The sequence below is a fragment of the Actinia tenebrosa genome, unplaced genomic scaffold, assembly GCF_029948245.1.
Source record: "Actinia tenebrosa isolate PJP-AT-01 unplaced genomic scaffold, QUT_ActTen_1.0 PGA_scaffold13__45_contigs__length_12533684, whole genome shotgun sequence".
Lineage (NCBI taxonomy): Eukaryota > Metazoa > Cnidaria > Anthozoa > Actiniaria > Actiniidae > Actinia > Actinia tenebrosa.
Window position 1 is genome coordinate 24,920 of NW_028292573.1, and position 19,224 is coordinate 44,143.

A 19,224-nucleotide genomic window follows, 5' to 3' on the forward strand; every position below is an offset into this window, starting at 1 on the left:
TAAGGGAGAAGAAAGAATTATGGCGATTTATGTTAATACGCTCAAGTCACATACAGATCCACACGCCGTCGCGGTAGACCTACTGAAAAGGATGTCGAGCGTTTTCGGAAAGGGTCGTTCCGCGAACTCATAGTGCAATCAAATGAGTTCAAACGAGATTCTTACGAGATACAATGTGAGATACCAAATGAGAAATGTATGAGCACAAAATATGAACGAAGTGACAAACGTCAGTTTTGTCATCCAAACAAGCCGTTCTGAATTTAAAAGTAGATTGATCGCCGGACATCACAAACAGCCGAAGTAATGTTCTTGTATGTTGAAATCTGCGAAGATACAAATCTACACAATAGATGTCGCTCGAGACAACTAACCCGAATTTGCTCCAAATAAAATTTACAGACTCTTGAATGATAACAAATTAAATAGCATTTCTAAACGAATTTCTATAAAATATTCGCTTAGTTCACAGTGTAAATAAATAGTTTCATAGCGCCGTGACCCTTGAAGGTCAAGATAAGTAGTAACGTAAACCAACGTAACACGCATAACGCAACGCTTTATGTTGATCGTACCGATTGTATCATAACGGCCGATTATCTCGTAAAATCAGTTTTGAGCTCGTAGGTCGAATGATTCCTGAAATAAAGCATTCAGCCCGACTCTTAAATTGAAAACAGAGAAAGCGTTAGCAAATAGGTCTTCTTCCAATTTTACTCTATACTTGACTCAGTTGACACCATCGAAGTCGAAGCCGTCTTTCGTGATTGAAGTTCAGACAATTAAGTTATCACAGAATTCGCTTCGAAACTCAACAAAATAACTAAGAACTAAACAAAGTAGGTGTTAAAAGGAAAATGAAAGGACGTTTACTCATATTACCAGCTAAATTGAGTATTTAAAACGTGAAATCGAGCGAAATACTTTGAATCCTTCGAATGTCAACAAGCATAAGAAGGGCACAGGGAGCCCAAACTCTGAAAAGCGCAACTAGTATCCACGAGTTCGGTTCGAGGGCGGTTCGAGGCACGTGTAAGCAGCCTGCAGACATCTGCATATAAATATCAAATGTAACCCTTAGTAAAGTTTGATATACATGTAGTATTAATTTAAAGTTACAGATACTAATGTCGTTGCAAATTCGTACATCCTCGAGGTTTAGAGCAACTTGCTGCAATTTTTATATACGAAGCTTTCCAAGAATGTTGACTTCGCTACCCCGGTTGGTAGAAAAAATGTCCAGTCGAACGTTGCAATTCGCCTATCGAGAAAATTGTAGCCCACGTTGCCGGCGGTCTAAACAAAAAACCGTAGACCGCCGGCAACGCAGGCTAAGAAAATTGATTCTTGGTGACATGACGACAAGCGATAAACATAGCATAAACGTCTCCATCGGTTTCTCGCTTAACAACGTTCGCACGCATTTAACATGAGTCATACAGTCTCAGGTTAGCATTGCTCATGCCCAAGCGCAAGTTTTCTAGACTTTGCTGGACCGTCATCTGCTCGCTGAGCCCGAGTAATCGCTCCTCGGAGCGTCTAGTTGATCTAAATAAGCAACTTAACACCAGGGATCTGTTGTTGTCTTAAAGACAGTTTACATTCACTTGTTATGTCATTAGACTGTAAGTCTAACACTTCTAGACGACAATCATCACGTATTAATACTGAACACAAACACTGAGCACCAACATCTGTTATATAATTACCACCTAGTGCTAGGGTCGTTATTTTAGTACGAGGCAACATGTCACATATTATTCTATCACCAACATCTGTTATATTATTAGCAGCTAGGCATAGGTCTGTTATCTTAGTACGAGGCAACATGTCACATATTATTTTAACACCAACATCTGTTATATAATTACCATCTAGTTCTAGGAGGGTTATATTAGTACGAGGCAACATGTCACATATTATTTTGACACATTCATCGTCTAATTCACAAACAACCAGCAACAGTAGAAACACTAACAAGAGAATTACACAACATTCTGATCCCTGATGCTGATAAAGATGACAACCCACCAATGAACAATGTATTAACGATGAATGACTGTGTTTTTGAATGTTTAGTTTGTTCTGTGTTGATCAAATTCACTAGTATATCTAATAAATAACTTATGTACAAACAATCGATATCAGTTATTCTTCTAAATTCAATCCTCCCATCCCTATCACAGTATCTGTGTTTAAGGTTATTTATTACTCTGGTAGAAAATCCATCGTCTTTGTACTCGTACAGACAGGATAAAGTTAGCAGTTTATTCCTGTTATCGTATTCATCCCCTGGTTTGATATTTTCTATCAACTTTTCCATCATTTTTTCATCTTTTTCTCTTGAAAACATTCCCGCCATGAACATGAATGTCACATCGCTCGTTTTCTCTTTCTCTGGGATTTGTTTTTTTCTCTACAAACAAAAAAGCACAGAGAAATTATTGAATCGTTAAGTGGGTAAACGTAAATTCAAGTGGTGGTTCCTCGAATGGAGATTTTTTAACTCCAGGACAACAGTCAAGTAATCCACTCGCTTTCAGGTTTGTTATTTCTTCATCGTTAAGATTGAATTTTTTCATATACTTTTCGTCGAAAATATATTTATCTTCCATCATTAAATTCACCGCTAGTTCAGCTAGTTTATGTAATATTTCTTGTACTTTAGTTTCTTCCATTTCTTCATATTTAGAAGAGGAATGTTTCTTGATAAATAATATGATTACTTGGTGGATAAAGTTCTGTTCTTGTGACGGGAAGATTGTCAGTGGTTTTTGATTCCGTCATGTACCATTTCATGCAGTAGCACATTAGAAAACACATCACAGGAATGTGACCAAAACTTAAAAAAATTTCATTCGTTTTGATGTGATCAAGTACTTTTTTCTTCATGCTTTCGTTCGCTTTGAAATATCTTTCGATGTATTCTAGCACTTGAAGTCAAGAAAATACTTGAATGTCACATCTCACATCGAAGACAATTTCATTTAACTCCTCGGCTTCGCCAGGCCTCGAGGATATCAGGATTACTGCACCGTTTAACATCTTTCCTTTCATGATTTTGGCAATCAGAGCAGGAACAGGTATTTTTTCATGTGGGTCGTTTGGGTATCTTGTCTCAAAGTCGCCGGTGATTTTCTCTCGATGCGTATTATACTCATTATATCCGTCAAGAATGATGAGCAGTTTCTCAGGATTTTCAATCATGTATTGCAGTAATGGCTCGTCTATCACCGAGTGTTCGTTCAGTAGGGAGGACCGATTTAAGATGTCATGTAAGTTAAGACTCTTTTCTTCTGGAAGAACAAGTTGACGGAATTTCAACAGGAATACAAACCGAAAATCAGGTACTTTGGCATTTTCTTGACCTTCCTCAAACAATCGGTTATGCGACCAATCCCGTACCATCTTATGACAAAAAAGATATTTTCCAATTCCTGCTTTGCCCGTCAAAATGATAGATTTAGGATTGTTCGTACAAGAAGCTGTAGATTTCTGATCATCATTTTCTGGGCAAAGAAACATATCTGAACAGTTCGTGAATTTTGTACTACTCGCTTGAATTTCATCCAATTACCTCCTGCCAAATCTCTTTTCTTTGGGTTCCTCGAAGTGTTTTGGACCGCGTTGGATAGTCACACTCGTAAAGATGTCATCGGTTCTAATTTTCTTATCCTCTTCCTCTGACAACAGAAAATCGGTTTGCTGTTTAATGGATGACTTCAGTTTTTCTGTATATTCTGAAAATGAAAACACAACAATTTAACTCCTAAAACACAGGAAGAAAAGGTAAGAATAAAATATCTTATAAAAATTTAGTAAAATGTGTACCCCCTAAGATATCTTTCAAATGAAAATGTATCCCCTTCTTCATCATAATTTAGAAAATATTATGCTCAGTAGCTGAAATTAAATGTCACTTGTTTTGCATGAAAGACCTAAAACTGTACCACCATAATTTAATATTACGAAACATGTACCCCCCAATTTCAAATGATCTTGAAATTTGTACCACTCCCCCCTGGAAATTTACTGCCCCCTCCCCCTACAACAGGATAAACGATCGGTATGATTGCCCATGAGCTAGACCACGAGAGCGTGGTCTTTATTGTTTTAGTATAAACCTACTAATAGGTCAAATAAATGAATACAAACAACGCTTTAAATATTTTTTGAAATAATATATTTCTGGGTTGTTTTGGTTATCAAAACCACTACTAGTGGTCTATCACTAATAGACCACTAGTAGCTCAACCAATCAGAGCACGAGATTTGCAATAGACCATTAGTAGGTTTATACTAATAAAAAATATTCTTTTCGTATTACGCTTATGATTTTTGTTAATTCACAATGCTGACATTACCACACCTATACCTGGATAGCCAGGCAAAATTTTTTGATCGCAAACTTTACACTTTCTAGAGATCCACATGTATCACTGTTAGAGGCCTTTCAATATTTATTGAAAATGGGTTATGGGTGAGAAAATAGGGGTTCTTGGAAGTTTAGTGAAATAATTTTTGAGTTATATATACGACAGCCTTTTAAATGTTGAAAATAAAAAGGGATGTTGAAAACAAATTGGCATATTAATGTGGGGGATAAAGTGGGGGGTTGGAGGAAAAAGTTTTATTTTTTATTTTCTCACCAATACTTTTCCCCACCGATAAATAAAGAATGGTCCCTTGATTATTTGTTATCCATTATTAGACTATTGTGAAACCACAGGGAACCCATTACACTACACCCCTCCCCTCCGATAAATAAAGAATGGTCCCTTGATTATTTGTTATCCATTATTAGACTATTGTGAAGCCATAGGGAACCCATTACACTACACCCCTCCCCTCTGATAAATAAAGAATGTTCCCTTGATTATTTGTTATCCATTATTAGACTATTGTGAAACCACAGGAATCCCATTACACTACACCCCTCCCCTCTGATAAATAAAGAATGGTCGCTCGATTATTTGTTATCCATTATTAGACTATTGTGAAACCACAGGGAACCCATTACACTACACCCCTTTGCTCTGATAAATAAAGAATGGTCGCTCGATTATTTGTTATCCATTATTAGACTATTGTGAAACCACAGGGAACCCATTACACTACACCCCTCCCCTCTGATAAATAAAGAATGGTCCCTTGATTATTTGTTATCCATTATTAGACTATTGTGAAACCACAGGGAACCTATTACACTACACCCCTCCCCTCTGATAAATAAAGAATGGTCCCTTGATTATTTGTTATCCATTATTAGACTTTTACTAGAATTGTATCTCCATTTATTTTCTCAAATGTTGAGTATATATGTTCGTAATTTTGCAATATTGATATGAAAAAAACTATTGTGTCAATCAATCGTAGTTGCATTTTACGTTGAAGTTAAAAAACATGATCAAACTCATGAATAATTCATGCGGAAAACACAATAGAAATCACGACCGTGAAGAGTGTTTTAAATCTGATACAAAACTGTGTTCATTTGCATAAACTTTAAGTTGGATTTTCTTGGTCAAATTCACTTTAATTTTGAAAATTTTAGTGAAACACAAAGGAACTAACCTAGACGTTTGATAAGTCATATACAGTATTCGTGTCCGTGTTGTATCAGATATACAATCACTCGGCTACGCCTCGTGGTTGTATATCTGATACAACACGGCCACTCATACTGTATATATTACATAAACAATTGTTACAAACACAAGATTTGGCCTTTACCTTGTGCTCTTGAAGAGAGATCTTTTTATGCATGTCCATCACTTCTCTCAACACTATGATAGAATAAAATTATATTAATATTTACAACCCCAACGAACTTTAGGCTTTGGTTGTAAGGTTCATCTGGTTTTTCTTCTGCATTGTAGTTTCTAACAATAATCGATACCCAAGTTTCTGGGTCCTTGACCCATCACCTTTTTACATCCCAGCTGGTGAAGGGCCAAATATACTGACAGCTTGAGTAACAATTATTGTTAGAAAGTACATAGAAAAAACCATAAATGAAAATAAACAAGAGAAAATGAACTAAGAGAAGGAATTCCCCCTATATAGCCTTCTAACCATCATGTGCACAGTTTGATGCTATTTTTAAACCATTTGTTTTTCTGCACTCGCATTTACTGCGCGCACTCTACGCTGTTTGCTTCCGTTTTCGGGGGTTTTCCGTTATTTCGACTCTGCCCTGAATATGAATGTGCACGTCGAAAGCTTGGCAAATACGACAGGAAGTCGAAGTAGTAATTTGTTCAACTTTCTGGGGTATTCTTACATTCATTTTCCAAAGCTTTCGACCTACATCGTCATCTTGAGGGCAGATTTGAACATTTGAACATAAGAAAAGCACAAGAAAATGTTAGCAAACAGTGTAGAGCGCGCGCGTACTATGCGCGTGCAGAAAATCAAACGATCAAATAAATGATATCATTGGATGATACTTTTAGAATAGATTCTAAAAATAGCACCAAAGTGTGCACATGATGGGGCACGGGGATTCCTTCTCTTAGTTCATATTCTCTTGCACAAAAACTTATGATGGTATTACTGAACACAACCACTATGAGAATTAACAAAGCGATCTTTATAATCAAGAGATGGTCGTTAGAGAAAGGTCGAAGTCACGGCTGTATTCAGCAAAAAAATCTTGAAACTTCGCTCGAGCGAAGTTGTATTAGAACAGTTGTCAGTTTATACTTAAAGTGACTTCTTAAATAATCAATGTGGATGTAGCTCAGCGTAGGAAAATTAGCAAAAGGACGAAATTTGGAACATTATTCCGATGGAGTCTTGAAGAACATTCGGCCAGTTTTGTCATCCAAATACGTCGTTATGAATAAAAAGTAGATTGATCTCCGAAGCAATGTTCTTATATGTTAATCTGCGAAGGTACGAATCTACATAATAGATGTCGCTCAAGACAACTAACGAAAATTCGCTCCAATAAATAATCCGTAATTTACAGACTTGAATGAAGACAAATTAAATAGCATTTCAAAGTAGGTGTTAAAAGGAAAATAAAAGGACGACTTATCATCTTACCAGCTAAATTGAGTATTTAAAATATAAAATTGAGCAAAATACTTTGAAATCTTCGAGTGTCAATAACTATAAGGACACAGGAAGCCCAATCTCTGGAACGTCAACTAGTATCCACGAGTTCACCAAATGGCAGTTTGATTTTTAATAGTCACCTCCAAAAATAATCAAAGCTCTTATCTTATTATTATTTTCGAGTGTCGAAATTGTTATCATAACAAATTAAAGATTTATCTCTACATGTAAACTCATACATACCTAGTTTTTCTCCCATTTCTTCTAACTTATACATCAATCGTTGTTCAGTATTCTTGATAGCGGTCTTTAAGCTTTGCTCAGTTTGTTCCCAATCTTCAAGTATCTTGATAAAGTACTTTTCATCTTCAACATCCATGGCTATTATCTTGAGTCTCTCAATCTCTGGTTCGTAATGAGGTCCACCCAGTCTCACCAATACATCCGAGATCTCACTCCAGTATTTCTCAAAATCACTGTCACTGACAGCTGTTTCTGTGATGTGGCCATAAAGTTTATTTCTATAATATTTGACTCGAGCCAAATCAGCTTCTCTACTCTGGTCTGTAGCAACAGGAGGCTTGTCCCATCCTGTTGGTGGGGGTGTTAAACCACATATATTGCGCAGTAGAACAAATAACAGTGTGATGTCAAAATGTACTGAAGTGACAGCTGTGCTTCGGCTAGCAGGATAGAGTCTTTCCCATTGTTGTTTGGTTAGAATCCTCTTTGCTCTCAGTCCCTTTAGAGTAGAATGCATTGTTGTACTGAGTAGTGTCCTGTGAAGGGAGATTGGTGAATGGATCGAGTCAAATACAACTCTTAAGGCACGTGTTCCACCATCAATCAATAACTTAGAAAGGCGAGCAAAGTTTAGATTTTCTTTTCTTGGAGATGCCCAACTGGTTGCCATCAGGTTTATTTCTGTTGAATAAAACTTACATTATATTCTTCATAATGGTGGGAAGCCCGGCATTTTTAAAATACACAGCTAGATATGGGAAATTGTACAAAAAGTAAACAATACCGAAGGGGTAAAAATGAATGGATGGATGGATGGATATGGATGAATTAATGAATTAATGATCTAATCAGAAAATAAATAAATAATGCATAAATAAAAAATATAAATGAATAAAACAAATAAAAATACTAAGAAAAAGACAAACGTAACAGACATGACAAAAAAAGAACAAAGGAAAGAAAGATCTCAAGTTAAATGAGTAGATTACTATAGCGGATGCAGTTAAACCGTGAATAAAATCAAACTAAATACTAACTAATAGTATCTATTTAGTGACTAATAGTTGCTATCACTCAACCAGAACATTCATCATACAAAGAAAATATTTTGTTTAATAAATGTTCTGGTTGAGTGATAGTGACTATTAGTCACTAAATATATACTATTAGTTAGTATTTAGTTTGATTTTATTTCATGGTTTAATTGCATCCGCTCTTTGATATTATAATAGATCATAATTGAAAAGACTATGTATTCATAGTTTCTTTAAAAATCATAAACTGAGACATTTTCTGAATACTTAAACTACTAAATATTATTATTATTAGTAATTAGTGTTTATGGATATATTTCTTTTATTTATTTATTTATTTTTGTTTTTGTTTTAACAATGTTCGTTAATATATCCACAACTTACCTTTAGTCTTAATATATAGAGTTACTTTTCAGTGTTGAACTAATATCCAACCTCTTGTCGTTATTATAAAGGGTTTAACGTATTAATAACTTTTATAAGATTTGATTCCCATTATTTACTTTTGTTCTATATTAAACTACTTAAGCTTCGTAATGTAATTAGTTTAGTTGTAATAAAAAATGGAACAGATCAGATAGATGGACGGAAAATTAGACTTACGTTTCATTCCGTCTTCCGACTTTTCTAGTTCTGTAACAGGTCGTCCTACTCGTGTTTGTATCTGTGCCACATCAATTGGTTTACCGCTGCTGTCTTCACGAACATCTCGTTCATAGCATACTGAGAGAGCATACATATTTGGAAATACATAAGAGAATAATTATTGAAAGAGCAATAGTTCAAACCATTACAACTTATGTACAAACTGGATCATAGAGCGCACGCCATATATCTGTGAAACAATTACTACCTATGTAGCGTAGTTATCAAGTATTTAGTCGTAAAATAGCTAAGAATTCACTCAGGCATGAAATAAACAAATACATATTTGTTACCAATGTAACAGGGTGGATCCAGGATTTTTTCTAGGGGGAAACACCTTGCACGATTTTTGTTTTAGGAGGGGGTGTACCCTTTGCTTTCCAACTCAAACACCAATGATGCAGTAGATATCAGCTCATCCAGGAGAGGGGGGAGGGAATAGTGTTTGCACTCTGAGATTAGTTTAGTTTTTCTTTTAAGCAACCGAGGTTCGACTGTGTAGAATGCAAGCCAGAGACAAAATCAAAGATGTATCGTCTACTTGCAGCTATGTTGCTGCTATTTTGTACAAAATAGTGGACATTACTCAGGGGCAGATCTAACGCTTGAACTTTAACCATTAACCAATCAACAAAGAAAGCAAAAAAGATATTTTGTGAGAAATATATTCTACCTTTTACATCCATTGGTTTACTGCTGTCTTCAGGAACATCTCGTTCCCTGCGCTGACTTTTATTTGATTTACCTGTCAAACATGTTTGGAAATACATAAGAGAAGAACTAATGTGCATGACAAATACATTCAAGTACAACGAGAGTCAGTGGAATAATTGTATTATTATGCAGACAACCACTGGCCTTTGTGAGAATATATATAGATTACTTCATAGAAAGTGCGGCGTACGGGGTTATATTCACGAGTGGTTTGTGTAAAAACACGAATGAGCGATTGTTTTACAAAAACGAGTGCTTTTACACAAACAACGACAAAACTTCCTTAGAAAGATAATTTAACGCTGATTAAAAAAGAGGAAGGAAAAATGGGGTGTCCCGAGCTCATTTTCGAGATATTGAATCTTATGAATATTACCATCTTGACAAATTTTCAAAAGAAAAATTTGTCAAGAAAAAAGCTTTGCACACAAAAAATCAAAACTCTGAAATTAGAAAACCCACGTAAGTAAATTTCTCAAAATATCTTCTTTAAACTCTAATTTCAATAAATAACTTAGAATATGTGAATAAAGTTTTGAAAATAAAATCAAAATTCAGCATTTTGTTCTTTTGATGAACTAAAAAGCGTACTCAAACGATGACAACAAAGACACACAAAGTCATGATTAAATCACGCACTGCTGAGAGTCAATCAGATTGCAGGATGTAATAGTTATTTTAAAATTCATATCATTTATAAAATATGTGAGATATAACGCGCGTGCTGCTTGGCTGGTTACTGTGTTTAATATCAGTGGACAGACACACGCTTAAATTTGGTTTCACATGATATTGTAAACCATCAAGACCTCAGCTGTGTCATTCTCATCTACTCAACCTCATCCAATATATTTTATGACATAAATACATGCAAGTGTTTTAGTTTAGAAATGGAAACCAGGTGGAATTCTTTTAAATAAGCATATAAATATCCTAAATATCCAGTGTCAATGATATACACTGTGTTTTTTGTCCATTTTTGATAGTCTCATTTGATTATTGACCATATCTCTTTAGAAGAAAGCTATAAGTTTTAGTGTGAAACAAAAACTATATTCCCAAGTGATTAATCAAAATACAGAAACCATTAGGGATAAGCTAAATGATTATTGACTAAATGATGATTGTTGACAAGCCTACACAGTTTCAAGATTTCCGAGGGATAAGCATTATAGTACACCTGTTATCGCTAGGCCATTTGAACGAACGGTATATAATACATTTTATAAACAATAGAACAATACATTAGAGAAGGGCAGTTTGCAGATAGGACGGGCGACAGCTGCACAATTGCGCTCCTCAAGATGCAGCATGTTATCTATTAGTCTCTAGATAATTCTACAACAAAGGCTGTGAGCGTTTTTACCATGGATTTTTCTAAGGCTCTCAACTATGTTAAACACAGTTTGTTGTCAGAAAAGCTGAAAAAGGCTCCGTTAAATCCTTATATAATTAATTGGTTTATCAGTTTTCTTTCAGATATTTGGTACTAGTGAGAAATCTGGCAGAGTAGATTCTTAACAGGTTCTTATTTGCAACAACGGGTCGCGTGACCCTAATCCCCTTAAAAAGAGAAGTTGTGTCAAAATGAACATCAGAAAAGGAAAGAGTACCTCAATATTAGAAAGAGGGCAAAGTTTCAGCTCATAACATGTAACACAGGAGAAATGGCATTAAATACGAACTCGAATATTTTATGAGGATTTGTGTGGAAAAATGGGCTGGATAGCAAAGCTCGCCATCCAGCCCATTTTCCCATACAAATACTTATAAAATATTCGATTTTGTATTTAATGTCATTTCTCCTATAGTCAACATTATGAGCTAAAACTTTGCCTTCTAACTAATATCAATTCGCTCTTAGGGGGCAGGGTCACGTGACCTGTTGTTGCAAGAGGCTTATTGGATAAGGAAAATTGGACATTTATGTAGTTTTAGTATATCATTTTATAAATATTAAAAAAGAAATTAGAAATTTAGCATTTTTGATTTTAGAATCCTTATTTAAAATAAGAAAAACACATTGACACCACGAAATTCTAATTTGCTATTTGAAAGGAAATGTGTCGGTACCACTATCAACAATCAACACCATGAACCAGCTAAAAAATTAACAAAACGATACGTTGTTAGAAATATATGCTACCTTTCACATCCATGTCTTCAGGAACATCTCGTTCACAGCATACTGAGTGCCTTCGCTTTCTTGTAGTACCCTTCCTTTGGACACCTGGCATACATATTTGGAAATACATTAGAAAAGAATTAATTTGAGAGCAATAGTCTTGAACATACAGTCGAGCCTCAGTTTTTAAAGTGCCACTATGATCAAATCTTAAATGTCTCCATTTCTTGGTAGCATTTTTTGTTAGAGAGATATTCAATTTTTTAGCTGATGCTAATTAGGAGGTTGATGACGTCATATTCTCAACTCACAGTTTGCTTATCATCCCATGCTTGCTGAGTGTTGCGAATATGACGCCATCAGGAAAATGGCCGCCATTTTATAAACTCCAATATCTTTTGAAGAAAAAATATGTTTTTGTTTCAACATAGATTTAAGTATATTTCTGAAAATATTTGATGAAATGTCATTTCCTTTTTCAAATATATTTTTTCCTTTAAAAGAAATTGGAGTTTAAAACTAATGGCTGCCAATTTCATATTCTCAATACTTATAGCCAGCATAGGATTATGGTAAGCTACATCTCAGCCCAATTTCAAACAAAATCAACCAAATTTATTACCCAGTATTATAGGAATCTAGCTGTTCCTCAAAATTAATTAAGTAGATGAGTTGTCATAGCAACAGCTTTGGTTCCAGGCCACTCCTAACTATAATTCAAGTTTTTGTTTCAAGGCTATATTAAAATATCTGTTGTGGTCATACACAAAAATTTAGACCAACGATTTTCTGCTCAAGCAATTGCTGAAAGGCTAAAATTGTTCTTAGGGCCCTGGACAACAGGGACGGCAGTTGCCATAGCAATCACCATAGTTTGTTTATTGTCATGTTACATGTTTTGATTGCAAGTATACTGCAAAGTTTGAAGTGCCATTTCAATTCATTATCAAAGATCTTTTAATCCAGACAAGAAAAAATAGCAAGTCAGAAATTTGATCATAATATATTAGCACTTTAAAAAGTAGCCTGCGTAGGAACCTCTGGCGAGGAGTGGGGATTCCTCTCCAGATTACCACTACATAGGCTATTTGTTTAAAAAGAAAAAACTAAAAGAATGCTAGAATGCAAACACTTTGTATACAGAGAATCAACACCAACAGCCTACCAACAAAGAAACAAAAACGATATTTGTGTGAAATATATTCTACTTACCTTTAACATCCATTGGTTTACTGCTATCTTGAGGAACATCTCGTTCACAGCATACTGAGTGCCTTCGCTGACTTTTACCATTCTTCATTGGTTTACCTGTAACACATACTTATACAAATAAATAAGAAAAGTAATAGAAAATCAATAGTTTGAAACATTCAAAATTACAGGGAGTATGGCCGTAGGTTGAATCTCTGAAGCTATAAGGAGCTACCTTTATACATATGTATCATCAGGCCTACTCTGGGTCCTTTCTTGGCATTAGATCGCCTAACATCCCCTTAGACTACCATTTCGATAAACAGATTGCATTGTGGTCTGGATTCGGTATAAGAAATGATGAACAAAAGATGTTTGTACACAAGATAGACCAGAATGCACCACGTTTACTATCTCAAAGAGGTCTACGGTGAGGTCTGAATATGAGTCATAATAATTCATCATTGGATGAGGTTTTGATGGTATCCAAAATTATCAATGTCTCAGCAAGTGTTATTGGCCTTGACATAAATTCCGGATATCATCAAAACTCTCGAATCCAATAAATGTTTTATTATACATTGTTCTAATAGATTAACTGATAATACAAAGATAGAAACGTTATAATAAACTTTATTTTAAAAGTTTCAAAATCATACATTTAAAAAAAAACTACAGATAACCGCTATCCGCCGACCTATACAGGCTCGTTTTTGCAGATAACTCAGTATCGACCACTCGCTGATGCATGCTGATAGCTAGAATTATCTGTAGGTTCTCAACCAATGAGAATTCAGATAGTTAGAACAATGTATAATAACAACCTTTGTTTTCCTTTAGCAAAACCCAAAACACATAATTTTAAATATGCCCATCCATGGGATATGGGTTGTTGATTGCAATTATTATTTTGTTAGCAAGTGGAAAAGGGAAAAAAAATTGTTTTGTATTGGTTAAATCTTTGAAGTACAGGTGGGCACAAAGTCGAACCAGGGAGGGGTGCGCACCCCCTAAGGTTAGTAGAACTCCTTTTACTGATATTGCCCGGATTTAGCCCATACAGTGGTCACGTGTATAGTTTACATTAAAGAGTAAAACTAAAACAATTACTAATGCTAACAGTGTCGGCCTGTCTAAACCAACCAAAACCATATTTAATTTTGAGAAATATATTCTTACCTTTTACATCCAAGAGGATAAGATTCCAAAGAACTGCATGGTATTCTTCCTCATCTATTGTAACCTCCACGTCAATCTCTTCTCCTTGGCTCAGTTCCTTCAATTCTTCCTCCTCATTGAGGGATTTTTTCAGTTTTTCTTTCAACGAGCCATCCTTGTAGCTCTGCCATAGACGTTTTAGTGATGAAATGCTTGAGACTTTCAAGACGATAACAACTGAGCCCCTAAGGAGTGCAACTACTTGAGCCCCAAAATCCACAAATGTTTTAAGGTTTTGCAGTTTTTCAAGATCCATCCCATATATACCAATAAAGGTTGCTCCTGCTAAGGTTAGTAGAACTCCTTTTACTGATATTTCAGTCTTCAAATGTATCACTGTTCCTGAAGAGAGATTGTATTCACAATGAGGATGTTTCAATCTGGGGCTTTGGACTCATGCAGTCTGTCAAATAGAACTTTTAATGGCCAGCTTTTGATATTCTAGACCTACTCTGGGTTATTACCCTGCATTAGATAATCTAAGACGACCACCTTAGATTCTATCATTTTTTTTAATTAGCTCACCTTTGATGGCAATATGTCGCCTAGCCATTATATTGACTAAGATTGGCTTGGATTGCCTTATATTGCCTATATCGCCCAAGCTTATTCCCATTTTTTTTGGAAAATGCCTTAGTTTGCCGCTTTATGATGGCCTTACGTTGCCACTCCCCACAGCAGGGTAAGGACCCAGATTTGTCTGACTTTCTATTCATTAGAAGATTTGTTTCCCAAAATCAAGATCGTTTCAGGTACAGTTTAAATCATCGAGGACATTCTTTGCTTTATTGTAGTGTTGCTTTGTGTTTGAAATTGGACCTGGAAACACAACACAACTTAAAAGCTCTTATGAGGTCCCAAGCATTGTGTGGGATGCTCTGGCTTCATAACTCACCTTTAAACATATCCCACATAAAACCTATGGAAAGAACAAAATAAAGAAAAAAATATTGAGTAACATTGGTATTAACTTAAGATCAGCTTACTTATGAATAATTTATTGATGATAATTGAACTGAATCAAAACGTACACTACTGGCCGAGTGAAGTTAATTATATATCCATTTAACGAGTTGACATCAGTTTTTTGTGTTTGTCAACTAGATCGCGTTATTGACAATAAATTGAAACATTAGCTACATAATTTCTCAAAGTAGTAAAGCACAAGGCATAGCCGAAGAGAAAAAAGAAAAGTAGTGGTGATGTTTTATTCCATGACTTGTCTATATTTTTTTAGAATCAATGAACTATTCCAATGAACTGCGAACACTACGAGGCTTTTCTTTTTAAATACATAAAATAATAACCCCCCTTCTCATAACCACACCCTGTCATTTAGAAAATAGATCAAACTCCCCCCCCCCCCCTCCCCAACGTTTCATAAATAATGACTCACTTGGTTCCTACATGTAATAATAATATATTACATGTACCAGAAATTAATTAAATGCACCAGCCATAAAATACATGTATTTTTACTCACCTGGAGCTCTTTTTGCAGCTGTGAAAAATAAGAAGTCAATTATCAATATTTAAAAAAAAGTAAAAATATAAGACAACAATTAAACTAGGTATAACTCAGAAACTAATAAATTAATTAATTGTCATCATATAATTACCATTTAGTGTTTTCCTAAATATTCCTGAAAGAATATGAATAAAAATATGAGAACCTATACGTTTGTATCACGGGCAGCCCAAGCATGTATTGTTCTTGTCTAGAGTTTTAAATTTACTGTAAATGTATCTGATTAATCTGCTACGGTCACCAACTCAGGTGCTAGATCATAGCAGCATATTCTTCAAACTCTTAACTTTTACTAACAAAATAATAACATGCTCTTTCAAGTCATGGTATTTTTTGGTATTGGGTTAATATTAAAAATGTCAATGCTAGAAGTACAAACTCTCCATTCCCTCGTCAGCCAATTGAATATTGCTATACAACTGTGAAAGCGTTAGGCAATTGGTGCACATATAATTGATATAATTTACATGCTGTGTGTTTAATTTAATGCATCACAGGAAGGGGGGTGGGGAGCTAGGGATGGGGTTTTCTACAGTGAAAAAAAGAAATGGTCATGGTAACCTTTTAGGGTTCAAAATTTAATATAGATCTGAAATTTGGTATATCTGGTACCTCTTAGGGTGTTTTACAGGTAATACTGAGAGATATCCGATATTAGCTCAGCAATGTAAGCTGGATTTTCAATAATAATGCATTCAGAGTATAATTTATTTTTGGTTCATCATCTGACTATCACTTCGTACTTATAGATATTAAAAAAAAAAAAAAAAATGAGCGTTTGGTACATTGGGTAAAAATCATTAGTATATTGCTATGCTCACTGGAACAGACTCAGGTACCTTTCAGGGGTCATTCTTAAAATTTCCAACAAGCATCCCCACCTTTTAATATGGGAGTCCCCTCTCCCCCCTCCTCCAGACCCTCCTCCAGAGATGCATGCAGCTCTTTTTTCATATATTACTTTGATTCTATGTCCTTGAGAATACAGTATCTTGTCAACAAGGATACCCTTCTGAAATTGAATATCCTAGCTTATAAAAATATCTAGGTTAAAAGGTGTTTGATAAGCAAATTCTATGAATAAGATAACTGGATTGTTACTTAATATGGTTCTTGACTGAACTTCTCCTTACATTACCTGCACAATCCGCTTCGTATTCCTCAACTTTTTGCTTCAGCTCATCTAATCCAATCTTCTTAGCTAACACTTTTAACAACTTCACATCGTTTGCTCCGATAGCACCTTGTTTTTCCAATGCTTCTACAAACTTTTTTACATTATCGATTTCTTCTAGTTCATTTTCAGGGAGTTTAGAGAGAAATGTACGAAAACGATCTTTGAGCTCAGCTAGAGTGCGATTTCCATCTTTGATATAAGCATCAAGTTGATGGATAGTTTCTACCTTAAGATTGTCATACAAGAAACATTTTGTCGAGTCAGGATCAAATTTCTCAACTTTTTGCTTCAGTTCTGGTAGTTGAAGCTGCTCAGCCAATATCTTTAATAACTTCACATCCTTAGGTCCTATAACATTTCGTTCTTCCAAAGCTTCTACAAGTTTTTTTACATTTCTGACTTTACTTAGTCCTTCTTCAGGTAGCAATCCACGGAAACAATCTTTGAGGTCAGCCAGAGTGCCTCTTTCACTTGTGATATAATCACACAGGTGATGGACAGTTTCATGCCTAAGGCGGTTATAGAGTAAAACCACTGTCGGGTCTTCAGGTTCCATAGTTGCAGAGACTTCGCAACCACCAACTTTCAAATGTCATTCTCCATTGTGTCTTATATAGTCTTTATACACGACACGGCTAAAAAACCGCTGATTGGCTAATTTAAATCTCAACTGAGAGTGCGCAATATGGTTTACCGCTGATTTTATCGCAGGAGCTCTCACAAAATGGCGGACGAGAAAAGGATTCCTGTCGAGCATTTTTCCTTTCGAAAATCGCAGTTTTTAACTCAAACACCTTGATCATATGCCGTAGTTTATCAAGAAAACGATACAGACGAGTAACACGATGCCCGGTAGATGGTAAATTGTCAAGTTTTCAGTCTGATTCGGACAAAAACAAGTCATCGATAAGCTTACTTGGATAAAAAGACAGAGAAGGACAATACTACGGATTTCATCGAAGTGTGGCACGCATTAAAAAATTCGTCTGCGAATTTGCCAACGAGACGCTGTGACTCCTCCCACTTGGAGGTGTGATTTTGTCTGCATTCCTTTCTCGCGAAATGCACAATGAACATTAGCGAACTTGGTCGTGTTTACAGTAGGGGAAAGAGCATAAGTAGTGATTTGAGATCTCTCGTTATAGATGAGATTGCTGAAAGTGGTGGGGACACAATGATAACAGGATTTTTCCTGGAAAATTCGTAGAAATTGCTTGAAAACTTTCCCCGCCTCCATACTCAACTTTGAACTCGTACCTTCTACTCGCTAGTCTCCCACGCATCCGTTTTTAGTGTCGGTTGTCACGCAACGCTCCCTCCCCACAAACGGCTGCTTGCATTCGAACTACATTCCTTTCTGATTGTTTGGATCGTACCAATGAGGTCAAGCGTATTGTTTCCTACTGAGCCAATCACAGTGTCCGAAAGTATAAACATGGTGAGTTTCAATCGAGCTGCCAAAGAACATCCTCGAAAGAAATCGGTGCGGAATATTCGCCGTTTTCGACTTCACACCGTTCCTCCTCTTCTAGTGAGCTTATCTTCACAGCACTAACTCCTAAACTATGTAACTTTGAGACTTGGTCATTCATTACACGTATTAGCGACCTTTAGATACGACGACGAGTACGAGTACGATAACGCTAAATCGTAGTCGATTTCCGATTTTTTACAATCTAAAGTTTCAATCTATTTTATACACGATCAACACTACAAAGAAATAGTGCCAATCTTTAAAAGTTTTAACTCAGATTCGTTCTCGTACTCGTCGACCTGTAGATCTCACTTAAAGGAGACACAACAACCACGATGTGACCAGACTCTAGTATATATTTGTAGTCAAATACGAGAAGCAGAGCTTGGTAAATTAGAGATTTGCCAAACCCTGTTGGAAGATTGTTAAAAATATCTTTTTTCAGTTCGACTAAAGTTTTGATAGCCGACTTCTGATGCGCATTTGGATCAGGAATACCGGACTTTGAAGACACGAGGCCAAACATGCATGTACACTTCTTCTATGAACGAGTTGAGAATGCGAAATAAAAGCTGCACGGTGATTGGTCAGATCAAAAGTCCGCGAACGGTTCTCCAAATATGTAACCCGTCTTGTGATTGGCCAACAATGAGAAAGGGAATGTAGTTCGAATGCAAGCAGCCGTTTGTGGGGAGGGAGCGTTGCGTGACGACCGACGCTAAAAACGGATGCGAGGGAGACTATCTACTCGCCGCCATAATTTCGAATTGAACGTTGCACGGGAATAGCCGACAAAGGAATGCAAACAAAATC

General features: G+C 35.8%; 1 protein-coding gene across 1 annotated transcript; it reads right to left on the minus strand.

The window, feature by feature from the left end:
* Positions 1-3,583: 3,583 nt before the first annotated feature.
* LOC116286561 (uncharacterized) lies at positions 3,584-17,493 on the minus strand. The gene is made up of 12 exons (XM_089029134.1): positions 16,899-17,493; positions 15,852-15,875; positions 15,716-15,733; positions 15,128-15,151; positions 14,194-14,574; positions 13,036-13,131; positions 11,845-11,928; positions 9,658-9,729; positions 8,943-9,062; positions 7,306-7,986; positions 5,734-5,786; positions 3,584-3,740 (listed from the first exon to the last, which is right to left on the minus strand). Exons 1-12 carry the CDS (start codon positions 17,491-17,493, stop codon positions 3,723-3,725), a joined length of 2,166 nt encoding a protein of 721 aa, XP_088885260.1. The 3' UTR covers positions 3,584-3,722.
* Between the last annotated feature and the right edge of the window lie 1,731 nt (positions 17,494-19,224).

Coding starts and splice junctions, on each gene's coding strand:
- LOC116286561 (XM_089029134.1), bottom strand. CDS start 17,493: ATGGAACCTGAAGACCCGACAGTGGTTTTACTCTATAACCGCCTTAGG. Junction 14,575..15,127: donor TATGTGGGATATGTTTAAAG/GTGAGTTATGAA, acceptor ATCTCTCTTCAG/GAACAGTGATACATTTGAAG. Junction 13,132..14,193: donor TATCCTCTTGGATGTAAAAG/GTAAGAATATAT, acceptor TATGTGTTACAG/GTAAACCAATGAAGAATGGT.